The sequence below is a fragment of the Tinamus guttatus genome, unplaced genomic scaffold, assembly GCF_059628265.1.
Source record: "Tinamus guttatus ecotype Peru unplaced genomic scaffold, ASM5962826v1 Tinamus_guttatus_pri_ptg000459l, whole genome shotgun sequence".
NCBI classification, from domain to species: Eukaryota; Metazoa; Chordata; class Aves; order Tinamiformes; family Tinamidae; genus Tinamus; species Tinamus guttatus.
Window position 1 is genome coordinate 5560451 of NW_028288993.1, and position 14991 is coordinate 5575441.

Consider the following 14991-nt stretch of genomic DNA (forward strand, 5'->3'; position numbering starts at 1 on the left):
TCTTCTGGAAGGACAGGAAATTCTTCTGGAATTGCCTGCAGAGGGATTGGCTCTGTCCTTAGAGCGATGCAGGGCACCCCGTTGGCCACACGGCCCCAGGAGAGCCATTTTGTGGGTGCTCAGCTCTGGTGCAACATCCCTAGGGACAGGGGATGCTGACCTCAATGCCTGCAACCCAGCCTCTCATTACCAAGTAGAGGCATAAATATTTTTTTTTAAAAAATCACATTTCTCTGTCAAAAACACACACGTAACCTGCCCTGAGCTGTACTTGTTTTAGCGGAAAAAGGGCTCCCAGAGGCCAGACCGCGGCACTCGTGCACAACCCCGCTCCTCCCCAGGGGCCGCTCCGCGGTGCAGCCCGGGCTCCCGCCGCCGCCGCCCGCGTTTAAACCCGCCCGCCCGCGCCGCGGCGGCCCCGCGCAACGCGCCTGCGCGCGGCGGCGGGCGGCGGCACGTGAGCGTGTTGTGGGCACGTGACGCCGAGCTCCGCCCCCCGCGCGCCGCCGGCCCCGCCCCTCCGTGCGCGAGCGCGGCGACGCCGCGCGGCCTCGCCTGGGCAGCCGGTGCCGCCGCCCGCCCCCTGCCCGCGCCGCCGCCCCGGCCATGAGGCCCAGCCGCCGCCGCCGCCCCGGCGCGGCCCCGCGCAGCGGCTGCTGAGCCGCCGCTTCCTCCTCCTCCTCCTCGCCGCCGCCACCATCGCCCCCATCCGCTCCCCGCCCGGGCGGGGACCCCCCTTCGCTCCCCTCCCTCCTCACAGCCGCCGCCGCCATGTTGGGCCGGGAGCCGCAGCGGGGCCGCCACTGAGGCCCGGCGAGCAGCAGGCGGCGGCGCAGGAGCTCGGCGCCCGCCCGCGCCGCCGCAGCCATGGCGGAGCAGACGTACTCGTGGTGAGGCGCGGGGAGGGCGCGCGGGCGCCGGGCCGGGCCGGGCGGCGGCGCGGGGGGGGGGTTCCGGCCCGGCCTCCTTCCGGCGGGGCGGGCGGGGCGCTCCCGGTGCGGGGGCCGCCGGTGGGGCAGCGGCGCGGCCGCCCCCGGAGCTCCCTGGGGCGGGGATGCGGCCGGGCCGACCGCGGGCTGCGAGGCCGCAGGTGCCTGCTGCGCGCTCCGTGCGCCGTGTTCCCCGGTGACACCGGGCTCGCGCCGCCGACAGGAAATAAACCGAGCAGGAAGAGAGCAGTTCCTGTGGGAAGAGGCGAGGCAGAGCGAGCCGGAGCGGAGGGCATTTCCCCCGCGCGGGTCCCGGGCCGGCCCTGCGCGCAGCGGGCAGCGTCCGCGCTCTGCCTCTGGGCACTGCCCGTGGGCGCAAGGGGAATGTTGCACAGGATCTACCTGTGCTGTTGGCCTCAGCACTGCAGCAGTGCCACCAATCCGGACACTTTCTTACTGCATTTTAAATTAGTTCTAATAATAACCTCTAGAGGTGCTTGTTTCTTTTCTTTCTTTTTTTCTTTTTTTGAGAAAGATCCATTATTCTTACTAGGAGATGAGTTAAAGCCCAGCTTTTGACCTTGGTATGTGCCCAGTGTGGAGGAGGAGTTGAACATGCACAGAATATTTCTATTCTGAGTAGTCTTGGGAATTATTTTTTCAGAATTTGGAAGCCAGATTCCTGTTCTGCCACACGTTGAGGCTCTGAGAGCCCCCTCCTCCCTCACTCCTCTCTTGGAGCTGCTGCACGTGCTGTTGTCTCCTCAGAAGTTCCTGTTTTGTTTTGAAGCCATCAGTTCATTTAGTGGTCTGCTGTGCTTTATAAGACCAAAAAGACACCTTTGACTAATGAGAATTAACTGTATATTGTTATAGGAAGCTTATGATTTATGCAGTTTAAGGTAGTCCAGTTAGATGTGTCTAGTGATGTTTTATCTTACTATATTTAAATTATAGGATCAAGTTGCAACTTTGTAAACTACTGTTGATCTTGTCAGCTAACTTTCTTTAAAAACATAAAATTTATGCTCTTACATTATTTTCATCTTTTAACTCCTCCGTGGTTTTTGAAGAAGCATCTTGGACACAGTACTGATCCAAAAGCCGGACTTTTAACAGAGGCTCAGACTCTTGTGTGAGTTGTGTGCGCTAGGGGAGGGAAGCAAGATGAGGACTGCGCTGGATGTGTCACGAGCAACGTGGTTCTTTCCTGTCATATCGGGGCTGTAGCAGAACAGCGATGGGCAGCCCGCAGCTCGGAGCAGCGTAACTTTGTTGTTCTTATACTCACCAACACGGCCTCCTCTTTCGGAGGTTGCTTTCATTTCACGTGTAGCACTGTGATCAGCGTTGTTTGGATATACAGAAAATACAAAAAGTATTTTCAGACTGAGGATTCTTGTTCTATAACTTATGCTCTCTGCTCTGCATACGAGTGTTTAATTACTTAGGCTTCCAGCACGTCTTGCTTTTTTTAAAAAAAAAATAATTGCGATAATGCAACTCTGTAGAAAATGGGCTAGTGCTTTTAGGAAAAACGTACATGTTAAATCATTTACCCAGGAAGCTGCTGCTTGTACAAAGGGATCGTGCAGGATTGTGTCCAGTAATTAGGGCCCTTGTGCAGTTCTGAAGTTGGCAGCTTACGTCCTTTCCATTTGCTGGCCCCGTGAAGGCTGCTTTTTTTGTGAAGGGTGCTTTTCATGTTCTTTGGTGTGGTATGTAGCTGCTGTGAAGATAGATAAGGTGTTTGTCATCTAATCAGGAAATGAAAGGAAAAATCCTTTCACTTACCTGTCCTTTGTATAGATGTAAATTGAGAGCGAGTAAATTGGTTCATGGCCCCAGTGGTGCTTCTCTTTTGTCCTGAAGTGTAGGACTTGATTACTCCTCTTTAGCTATCAACATCACCGAATCGTTGTAGCTTCATAAGCTATGATAAGGGTTTGTTTTATTCTTTGCCACTGAAAGCAGTTTATTGTCTCTGACCCGTTAGGAATACCTCTTAAATATGTACTTGTAAACTGTGATTTCTGGACAAAAGTATTGTCAAATATTTACACAGTGTATGATCTTCTCAGTGATTGAAGTCTCTGTTAATAATGTTATTTTTGAATTGTTACTATGGGAAAGTGATTCTGATTTTACTTTTTTTTTTGGTAAATATAAGTCTGAGATTTTAAGGTAGTTTTTTTATTATTATTTTTAACTACCTAATAAAATAGATTGCAAATACTTTCTTTCATTAAGACATTTTAAAAGGAGGAACCTATACTTTTCTTCCCATTCCTTTCTTAATCTAAAAAATATAATTTGTCTTCTGTCTCTATTCGTATTCTCTATTGTGGATTATTTCTTGCAATAACTTTTTTTTTCTTTTTGTTAATGCTCACATCTATAACCATCTGTACTTTTATTTAGCTCATTTTTAATCTCTTAAATAGTTTTAAGTGAACCAGTATTTCAAATGTAGGTGTGTGATCCCTCAGAGGAGGAACTACAGAGAATTTTCCTGGTGAAGCTGTACATAGTCATCTTGGAAAAGCTAATTTTAATGTGAAACGTGGGATAAGTGCCAGACGGAAATACTTTTTAAAGGGATATATGCTCTCTCTAAGAAAAGTGTTTGCATAAAATGCTTGTCGTTAGTGACTAGAGAAACTTTCTTTGCCAAGTGTCTGCAGTGATAGAAAGAAGTTAAAGGAATTCTGTATTTTACTGCTGTTACTCAAAATTGCAAGCCATAAAGAAACACAGTTACTTCATCTAGAAGCTTTTGGTCCTGTCTTTCTAGATTAAATGATAGTTGAAACTTAATTTCCTGCTAGTGGAATATACTGGGAGAAGGAGGAGATTGTGGAGCACTCATTTTTCCTTTGCTTCCTGCCTGTGTCCGAGCAGGGAAATGGGATGTGGTAGTGACAAAAGTTCCTTCTACAGCCCAGGAGGAATAAATATCAGAAGAGCCGTTTGCCCATCACCCCAGTTCAAGTGTGTGTGTATGAATAAGAGGTAAATTGTGAGAGCTCCCTCTCCATGTGCTAAGTTGTTGGAAATACAGGTTAATAGGGAAGCAGCAGACCTAGAGGGTGACTTTTGTGAAATGTTTGGTCATTCCTTAATTTCCAGCACCTTGGGGTGAGAGTTTTGCTCTGGATCCTCTTTAGAGGACAAAGCAGCACCGTATCTTGTTTATCCTCAATTAGAAGGTGTTTAGTGTTTTTCAAGGCCTGGTGTAACCTCTTCTTTCCTCCCCCTGCTCTCCCCCTCCCCGGCCTTTTTACTGTTGTGGAGTCTGGACACAGAGATTGCTTTGTCTCTATGCCCTTTGAATGCACAAAAGATTTTCACAACTCGCTTAATACATGAAGAGAGAAGAAGGATGAGAATTCTTCACCAAAACAAAAATGTTTCTAATTCTTCCTTTCCTAGAGTGTAGTCTAAGAGTAATCCGAATTGCAGTGTTTGCCTCTTCCATCGGAATGATGATTTGAAGGGAGAGTCAGAGAAGTGACTTAAACCTTAGTAAACTTGGGAATATCACATTTAAAGTTAATATGTTTGTCTTTTAGCACCCTTCTCACTTTACTATTTATTTATGTTTTATTATCCTCCCTTCAGGTTTTGATATCTCCAACTCTCTGTCATAAGAGACAGAGGCTGTGTTTACAGCATTGACTTGAAAGACAAATAAGGTGAAGAGCATGGGATTAGCTGAAGCTTACAAGCACTTGAATATACATAGATAAGATGTTGATAAAGGAAAACAAAAAGTTCTGCCACTTCAATTAGAAGGCTGTATTTACTAATATAGTATTTTTTTAAAGAAAACTTTAAAAATGCAAAACAGTATAAATCAGTGTTTTCTTGGTACTGGTGTGCAGTGCCTAAGATTTATGGCAGTTTTGTCTTTAGCTTATTCATATGAAAAAATAAAGGTTCCTCCGTTTTCATGCTGTGATTGGAGGCTTGGACAGGATACAGGAGATCAGGTGCGTCTTTGAGGGGCAGAATTTGCCTCTCGCCTTCCGGGGATGCTCTCACCCCCCAGATGCATCACTCTGAACACGAGCTCTGTGTGTCCTCTGCGTTTGCAATGCTGCGAGTATGTGAGGGGCCAGGAAGCAGCGTGCCTTTGTGACTGAAGGGTTAAGATACTAACTTGGGTTTGGAGAGGATATAGGGTCTACTTCCTGCCTTAATAAAAATGTAATATGAAAGGCTGCAGGGTTTGTAGTCTCTGGGAGTAGTTTGACTGCTTTTCTAGAGATGTTGAATTCTCTCAAAAAGGGCAAGTCTGCGTATGATTTCCTGTGTCATGGGTGAGCTATTAGGTATATGGGTTTACCATTATCACTTTTTTTTTTTTCTTGCATGCTTTGTGTCAGTTAGATGAAGCCTGAGATATCTCTCATATATATTGCAGGGTGTAATCCAATAAAATAATTTCTTACTTTGTGAACTCAGGATTTTGGAGCGAGTTAGGCAACTTAATGCTCTTGGAACTGGAGGGATTGTATGAAGGACACCAAACAAGATGGATTAAGGGAGACTATTAAGTTCTTATGAGATTGGGCATGTTTTGGTGAATGACACAATTCTAAATGTTAGATTTCAATAGCGATATCTGTCATTCATCACTTGTCACTGAAACACAATGAGGAAAGTTGTATACTTCCGAAATCTTCCTACCAAAAGTATTTTGAAAAAATGTCATTCTTTTTAAATACAGTGATGCAGATTTCTTAAAATTTGAAGGAAGAGCAGAGCAGAATTCTGGTTATTTTGCCAATTCAGACTATTTTAGTTAATTATTTTCATAATATAATATCTCAATGTCTTTGGTGCAAATGCCACATTTGTTGTAATCTTTATTTCACTTTGAGCTTTTATGGTGACTCTAAGCATTATGTTATACTCTAAAAAGAAATAGTTGACACACACCATTTGGTTGAGCAGTTTAATTTATTTCTAGTGACATCTGAGTAAAATTTCCAGAGAAAGCCAGGCTGAAATAGTAGCACAATCATTGTGCGCGTTTCCTTTTTGCGGCTACTTTGCTTTAGTGTAATTGATGAAGATTAAAGTTTGGAATGATTCAGCTGGTTACGTGGGTTGAGTGAGACACAAGCTAGTGTGGCAGCTGAACTGGATCAAGACAATAAAACCCTTTTTAAAAGGTGATGATTTAATAAGATTAATGGATCATTTATGTCATTGCAGTGCTTCATGGCCACCCCCTTGCTCCTTGCTTCTTCCAAGAATGCTAACACGGATCTTTTCCTTGTACATCTTTTACAAGTGGTGACTGTGCTTGAAGCACAGGCAGCTGCCAGGTCACTGTGCTCCTCTCGTGCGCTGTCCCTATGGGAACTCAATTCTTGTGATATATTAAGTGTCCTTCTGTCCACCAGAACCACGCAGATGAGATTATCATGAAACCGATTAATTGTGTAGCTGTTGCGCTGTCACCTCCATTATCGGGGCCCCTTGAGCGTTTCTGTGTGTGGTCCCATCTGAGCCTCAGACCCTAATTCCTTTGGGTATCTTCCATTTCTGTACATTGCATTAAGTAGCATGGTATGGGCGAGGGGTGTGATAAGGTAAGAATGGTCTGCTGACTTCTTGCAAAGGTATTTTGTAACTGAAAACTAATTAATTAAAATAGATTTTTCTTTTTAATAGCACAACAAATATTCTAACGTGATAAGTGCATTACGTGAAGTATAAGGATGGTCTCATTTGTGAGGGCAAACAGGTCCAAGGATAGATTGACTTTTAAAGCATGATGTCAGAACAGAGATTCTTTCAAGTGGTCATGACATGCTTCCTGAAGCACTGAGAATGCACTAGAAATGATTGTGTTCTGCTGGCCTATGCTTAAGATGCCTCCCTTATTCCTGAAGTTGCCCAAATAGATGCTGCTGAGATATGATTATATCTCATAGTTTATATATTTTATCCCTTTTTTCCTAAACAAAGGCATATGAAAGGAAAATCATAGTGTTTGAATTCCTCTCTCCTCCCTTATGAAAACAGTATTTTCTCCTGTGTGTCTCAGTCTGGTTTGGATGATGCTCCCTTATTTTCTGCAGCTACCTCACCTTTTGGACCTAGGATGTATTTTCTCATGTGATGCTGGTAGCTGAAGACTGTGAAAAGACCCTCTTCCATTTCTGTGCCTCAGCTCCAGGAGTTTCCACTACAGAGCCAGTATGGTGTGGAAGTACAATGTGAACAGCAGACTCCACAGGGACTTAAGCTTGATGTCCTCTCTTGCTATCCCTTATTCCTATCTGATCTGTGCTTTTCTCCTTTTTGTCTCAAAGGACTAGATTTACTTTTTCATTCCTATGCTCTCTATGTTTGGACAGAGAAATATTAAGAACAAAACCAAAACCTTTTGTTTATCTGATAGCAAGCAAGATAACTTGCAATAAATTTGCTGTGATTATTTTTCTTAAACATATGCATTGCTTTAACAGATTTCAAAGCCTGGCAGTAGTTCAGAGAACTCCACAGAAGTGTCGTGAGTTAAAGGCTTTCTACCAAGTCAATTTTTTTCGGAGCCGCCTGCTTTTATACCTTGTTCCCAGCTCATCAGGGCTACAAGCAGCAAATTCGTGCTAGAAGAGCAAGAGCACTGTTCACATGGATTAGTAGTTTAATATTGTACCTAGTACCAGCCTAGTTTAATATTGTACCAAAGGATCTCAGCAGGTCAATTTAGTGCACCTGCCTCTACAACAGTGATGCACAGGCAGAGTTCTGCAAAGAGCTTTCTACCAAAGCTCAGTGGTATGTTGTTCCAGAGCTACAGTTATGATTTATCTCACTAGCATCTGTGTTAGACCTATTTGGCAAGATAAAGCAGGTGTAGCACAACCTTGGTTTATTTAGTCAATGGAAGTTCACGTCCCAGGTGACTGTTAGCTAAAGGTGAGGTTGGTGGAGTAGCAGGAGGCAAACTGAGTTGGGCTGTAGGATTTTTAGAGCCAGTTTTGCAGACTGGTGTAGGTGAGGTGTATCTTGCTTTCTAGATGTGAAGGCATAAGGTTATTCTGATCCTTTTGGACCTATTAGGCTAATAGTCTGTGGGCTGGAAGAAGGATGATCTGCTTTGAGAACTCTTTTCTTGAGGTGGTTGGTCCTACAGCTTTGCTTGAATAACTGTCTAAGAAGTCATTGCAAAGGGCTAAAAGCTCTCTTGAGAAATATTATGATCTCTATAGGGTTTTGAAGATGAAGAGTGGAATCTAAGCTTTGCATTGAACCTCGCTTAAAGATTTTTTTTTTTTCACCAAAAAATGAGTTTTTAAAGCTAAAGAGTAAAGAGCTGGACATTTTTCCTTTTTACTTTCTGCTAACTTTACTTCTAAAGCAGATGCAGCTGAAAGCAGTTACGGATGGTGCAGAACAGAAGGAATTTCTTCAGCATACTTGTGTGCCTTACAAGAACTCTAGTGCTAGTTTTCTAGCTAGTTATTTTTCACTTTATATCTTATGCTTTTGCAGATAGGTCATAAAAAGGAACTACCTTAAGGCTAAATCAAAGGATGAAAAAAGTCTGCCCTAGAATAGAACTGCTTCTCTGCAGGCGACATTACTGGAAGAAGTTTCATAAGAATCACAAAACACTCTCTCTAAAGATTGTTCCTATTTTTCATAGTTGCTGGAAACAAAAATTTCTAGATATTAGGCTAGAATTTAGGGCCAGAAAGTAGTCTCCATCTGTTCTGCTGCCTGCTTATTTGCACCTGCAATTGAAAGGGCTACCTTAAGCGTGATGATCACCTCTATTCATGTCTTATGCTTGTCTTGCCTTTGGTTGTGGATCAGAGATCAAGCCCTTCCCAGCCCTGTCATTCGTCAACTTCTCCCATGTCTGCATTTTATTTATCTATAAAATCTATCTGTTTATAGCCCTGTTTGCCTGCCTTGACGTGCTGTATTCTCATGGCAACCAAGTCCCTCCTCTTCACAGTCGTGAATAATTGTGTGCGTTTCAGGATCTGAACAGACATCAAATGAGGACATTATTCTGTCTGCATACAGGCTTAGTGTAGCGAAAGGCATGTACATCTGGGGAAACAGACTTCTGCCACCCTAGCTTTGTCCCACGCAGGAATATCCTTTGGAAACTGCCCCTGAAGATTCATAGTTAGGTGCGGATGGTGTCAGCTTGCTCTTTAATGGAAGAAAGTAATGCTTAATTCTGCACAGGCAAGTCATGATAACATCTGTGTTATAATCATGTACTGTCTGGATAAGCCAGCTCATCAATAGTGCTCACAGCTGCTCTCCAGCAGTATGACAAGGCCGTATTGATGAATTTTACTTTAATTTTGGCTTGCTTGTTATTATGCCATGTTGTTGATAAGGCTGTTAGTCATTGGTTTTGTTTTTTTTTGGGATCTGTTTTTTGAACACACTGCTATCAAGAGTTTGGTTTTCTAAGAACATAATCAATACAAGTCAAAGATATGAGGCTTGTTTTTAAGTCAACAGTAGAGTCTATGTAGGTGAGATAATATCCCTCTTTTGACTATAGTGATAAAAGCAACCAACTTAGTTAATTTCTGATTGGAGTAGCTAGTACATTTTGGTATCTTAAAAATTAGGAATATTTGAATATTTTGCCTATTTGTAACTAAATTACAGGAGTACTTGTGGAAGTTAAACATAGAAATAAAAAAAAATTTTGGACTTGGACAAAAAGAAGTGCTTGATCAAGGAAGCAGTGCAGCATTCGGAATGACGCCTCATATTAATATTTTATCAACTTGACAGAAATGAGAAGCAGAGGGAAATCTGTGCTTGACAACTGTAACAGCCAAGAGAATTCAACATTTGAACAGATACTACTTTTGGAAACATCCGAGTCCTGTGGCAGAAACTAGAACTAGTGATAGCCAAATGTTCTTAAGGACATAAGAACTTGGTGTATTGCTGCTTAGTCTATACTCTTGTTGATCCATTCACTAGTGGGTATGTTTAGAATAGTATAACTGGGAAACCTTAAAGTGTTGTTCCTTCAGCATATTCTTCAAATCCTGAATTCGGAATATTCTTCAAATCTTAAAAGACTTTGTGATATTTTTGTAAATTAGGTCTTAGATGCGTTTTTCTCAAGTAGTTTGTCTAAGTGCATTTTTTCAACTAATACATGTTACAAAAATGACAATACCTCGCTGTTGGAAAGGTAGAGGTGCTGGGGTCTCTAGTAGGATGTTTCTTGGACCTGTTGTAGGAATTAATTTGCTTTAGTTAAATTGAGGTTGTTGTCCTACTTCTTCCCACGCATGTTCACAACTTCATTAAGGAAGATTCTCAAGGAGATTGCAACATAAATGATAAGTTTATTATTCTCCCCAAACCTGCCTCTATAAGTGAATGTCAATATTTTTAATACTCCTTGTTATGTTTTTTTCTTTTTTTTTGTAGTTTGCCTCCACTGTTGTCTTAGTTTTCTGAAGTGAGAGCAGACTATCTGCATTCTTTTCTGTTCTGCTACAGTGGGGTGTTGAGTGACTTTTCAACCAAAAGACTTGTTCCTTTGCTTAGCAGCAAGACACTGAACAGTGGAGGAGACATCTGAGCTCTTCATAGCGCCCAGGCAGTGACAGCAGAGCAATTGATGTTGATACGCGTAGTTTTGCAGCGATCAGGGTTAAAAACAGCAGTGTTCGTTACCAAAACATCTGTGTATTTCAGATAAATCATCTTTGTGAGGCAGGTACTCTTGTATGTTCTTAGTTTCTGAACTGCTATGAAGATTATATTGATATCTCTTTATGAGAGGACAATGATTTACCAAAGAGGTGGGATTTGCATCACACACTACTGTCAGAGTTCTGCTGTGATTAATTGGCTCCACTCGCTTGGAGAAAGAAACCTTACTAATGTGAATAAAACCTTATTTTATTACGCCTTGGCTCCAGTGGGTGTTACTCCAGACATTTACCAGGTTAGCAAAAGAATATCTCTGTTGCTGATTCTACATGTGCTGATAGCTGCAAAGTCCAGCTGTTTGCCCTCTTGGCTTGCAGCTTGATTAGACTGTCAGCACATGCGTGCAAGAGGAGCATCAGGGCTGGACTGGAACCCAACTGCATAGGATGCTTTGCTCTAGGACCCTCATGGTAAAATCCGCTCTTGTTAGGTCCTCCCTGGCAAGATACTTTGTTCTATCTGTACTGCTTAGATTATCTGTGCTCTTGATGTAGCAGAAATTGAGCGTGTAAGTCTTCATTTCAAATCACAAAATTCAGACACCCTAGCAGGTGTCTTCTCTGCATATGCTGAGAGGTAGCTTGAGCAATGCTGCCAACTCTGTCATTTCTCTTGCAGAACATTGTAGTCTGAGTAGTAGATGTACAGGAATTTTTCTGAGTATCCTTAGACCTTGTCTTTCTGTCAAATAATCTGTTTTGTTTTATTACCTCTTTTCTTTTAACTGCTTGCTGACACCATGGCAACCATAATCATATAAATATGATTGAATGTTGACAAATGTGATGAGGGTGATGCACATTTGGCCAGTTGCATAATTAGATGAACTTAGTCCTGGATCTTTGCAGTACTTCGGATATTGAGATAATAGGGCAGTAAGAGCAGGAGGAGTGAGGCGAAATCAAGCTGTTAGTTTTATAGAGTATTTATCTTGATCAGCTTTATTGGGAAGAATGCCATTTCTGGAGTTAAATGGATGACTGTGTGCAAGGAGGCTGAATTGCATTGCTGGAAGAAGGGCTGTGTCTTGTAATGCTAAAGACTCAATTTTATGGAACCTTGTTCACATGATCTTATTGTTTCAGTTCTGCAAAACACTAACATAGATTCCTTTCGTCATCATAAAGTGTGAAAATCTGTTAATCCTCATTCTTAATAATAGCCATAAATTTGCTATTTATAGTTCAACTGTTTTTTTTTTTTTTTTTTTTTTTTGGTAGTGTTTTCAGTGCTATTTGGAGACTGTTGCGCTTGAGTATCATCTATCTTGATAACTCATAGGAAGTGGGTGGAAGTGGGTAGTTTTGGCTGAATAGGGAGTTTTCAGAACACTATTGGTATTTATTAATAGGATTTGCATATCTATTGTAATGTGCTATGTCTCTCCCCAGCACACCAAACATTTGACGTGCAAGAAGGGTGTTGATGAGAGAAAAGGCTGCTTGATCACAGTGGAAGGTTCACATGTGCTGATTTTAAAATAATCTAAAGGCTTTTGCACCAAAGGGAGGTGTGTGTGTGTGTGTGTGTGTGTTTGATTTGGAGATGTTTAAAGTGAGATAATAAGATCTCCTGACCTGTCTGGCCAGTGAGAAATGTCCTCTTCCTTCCCACCTCCTCCCTTCCTCCCTCCGTATCCTCTGAAGAGATCAAACTTATCTTCAATATCTCTGGCTTACTAATTATTTTGCTGACAATTTATGCGAGAAATGAACGAAGTAAAATATTTTAAAAGAGTTGTAGGAACTGACTGAGTTTGATTCTTAAAAAAAGGTGTCTTATGACCAGAGTGGATCTCCCACTCCTTTTTTCATGCAAGTTGTTCAACAGTTTAAAATCAAGTGCTTAGGCTTTCTTAGTGGAGGGTGACTGCAAAATGCCTAACTGATAGAAACGGGTAGTGCTCTTATTTTGGCAACAAAGTTTGCTGTGGGCAGTAGATGTTTTATAAATAGGAGTGTCTTGGGTGTATAATGTGGTGGTGGTGTTGTTGCTTTTAGAAATCAAGGGTAAATGGGCTTCTTTTTTGATGATATGGGAGAGCTGTTCAGCTTTTAGCATGTTTATAACTAAATTTGTATGTGTGTTACTAGACATAAAGAAAAATGCTCTAGTCTCTGATATAATCTCTGATGATAGCTAGATGGTAATAAATTTCTACCTAACTCTGTACTACCAATTGCCATTTTTGTTAAAAAGCCATCTGAGCATGGCTCAAGAAGCGGGCGTTCTATTTCCATTGGCTTGTGAGGAGATTTGTGGTTCCTAATTCCTGTTCAGGTTTTGCTCCATTTCATATAAGCTACAAAACCTCCTTGTTACCCAAGCTGTGCTTTCCTCACTACAGAGTTGGAAAAACTTCCTAAATAGAAACTTGAAGAGGGCAGCTGAGAGGTGCTTTAAGTAACTGCCCTGAACAGATTTAAGATTCATATTTTCAAGGTATTAAAAGAAAATAAGGAAAATCATGATCTGAGCACAGTGTAGTGGCAAGATTATGTGTTACCTTCTATGTTCTGTACCAGGTGCAATTTTCACCGTAAGGGCTGCTCTGAAGGGGAGTTAAAAACAGATGGGCTGCTCCTGAGTTGCGTTTGATTTGGGAGGTAGCTTTGAGTCTGGCATTTTCTTTAAATAGCACCTTTGCACTGCATATCCTGGAGTTGAAAATATTTTTTTATAGCACTGTTTTTTATAGCAACTTTTTCTAAGAGACAATACTTGACAGTAAAACAGAAGCAGCACTATAGATCATTAATAGTAACAACAGAAAATGCAATATTGACTACTAAAGGGTTCTTTAGAAATAAATTGAATTCAACTAGTTATCAAATTGTCTGTATAGTAGGTTATCCCTGGGCAATTCTGTGATGCCTTTTCTGGCTTATTCGTTTATTCCTTCTAATACTGCAGAGTGTCTGGTTTATATGTTAATTATAAAGAGTGAAATCATTCATTCTGCTAATTAAGGCACTCCTAGAATGGCCCAGGAAAATGGTCAGGGAAAGAATACCCACTTACATTCAGAATTTATACATCTCCCTAATTTATAGAACAACTACTGGCAGAGTAGCTCACAGTTAACAAATAAAAATACCTGCCTTTCTGGTGTGTATATGCCTACAAAGGTAGCCTCCAAGAGCTACTTCTTTCAAAGAATTTATTTTTGCCTGATGTCTTTGGAGGGATGTGCTAGGGAGGAAGGTCTCATTGCTGCGTTGTGCTCCCGGCTGGAGTCGCCTTCTGTGAGAGGGAAACAACTTCCAAGAGACCTTTCTGTTTAGTACGGAAGCTCTGAAACTGGGAAGGCTACAAGTTCCCTAAATAACCACCTCTGTGGTGACTGGTGGTTTCATGCTTAGCAGAACTTGCCATGCAGGTCTTGAAAGCCAAAAGGAACCATCTTTCTAATTGAAAAATGAATGGGAAACCATCCTGGAGTCTGGGAAGTAGGTAATGAATCTGGAAGTCTACTTTTTGGGTTGGTTGCAGCTCATAGAGAAATTAGGAGGCCTAAGAAAGATGTGTGATAAGCAGCTCAAAAATGTCAGACACTAAAGAAAATCTCAGCACTAAAGAAGAGTGATAGTAACATCTTCATTGCCCATAACTAATCCTGGAGAATACAAAACTAATGTTCAGTGGCAGGTTGTGACTGTAAATCACAGGTCAGATGTAACCTCTTAGACTAATATGAATTTAATTCTTTCCTGTTCGAATTATGGCAGATAATTTGTGTACCCTTTCCTGTCTTCAGATAAAGTTATTAATAATTTTGGTAGTGCTGCCCATCGCATGTTCATACTGTGGGAGAATGATAAGATGCCTAATGTTACCTTTAAGTTCAAGAGAAAATGCCTTTCTGGTTTTTCTTCCTAGTAAAAGATACTACTATTCCTCTGCTGAGAACCCATGTGGTTAGATGTTTATTTTCCTTCATTCCCAGGAGAACAGATGTTGTAGTTCATGTTTTCTGTTTTGCCCCAATATGTGAGACAAAATGTAATAGAGTAGCATGTTCCTGGAATCCATGTGATCTTCCCCCTAACAGGAATCAATAAGCAAAGTGCCTTTCTCAAACACGAAGGAGGGCAGAGTAATCTCTTCATCATCACATTCCTGATCAGATCCCGCATTTGGCTTCCACAAAGTTCCTCATATATAGTGTATGGTTTCCCATCTATCTTAGCTCCACTTAATAAATGAAAGCTGTTAAAAGAGAAAGGAAATTAAGACTGATTTCACCATAGTCTAAAATGGATGAAAACTCTTTTGGATAGTATATTTGTTTTGTATTTAGTTTTTCAAAATCATACTAGTGTAAGCCCAC

General features: G+C 41.8%; 1 protein-coding gene across 1 annotated transcript in view; it reads left to right on the top strand.

Moving 5' to 3' along the window:
• Nucleotides 1-716: 716 nt before the first annotated feature.
• Nucleotides 717-14991, top strand: part of SPPL3 (signal peptide peptidase like 3) — a 53626-nt gene continuing 39351 nt past the window's right edge. Inside the window, exon 1 of the mRNA XM_088532413.1 lies at nucleotides 717-890. Within this exon, the coding sequence (XP_088388539.1) occupies nucleotides 868-890 (23 nt within the window). The 5' untranslated portion in view covers nucleotides 717-867. The remainder of the gene's footprint in view (nucleotides 891-14991) is intronic.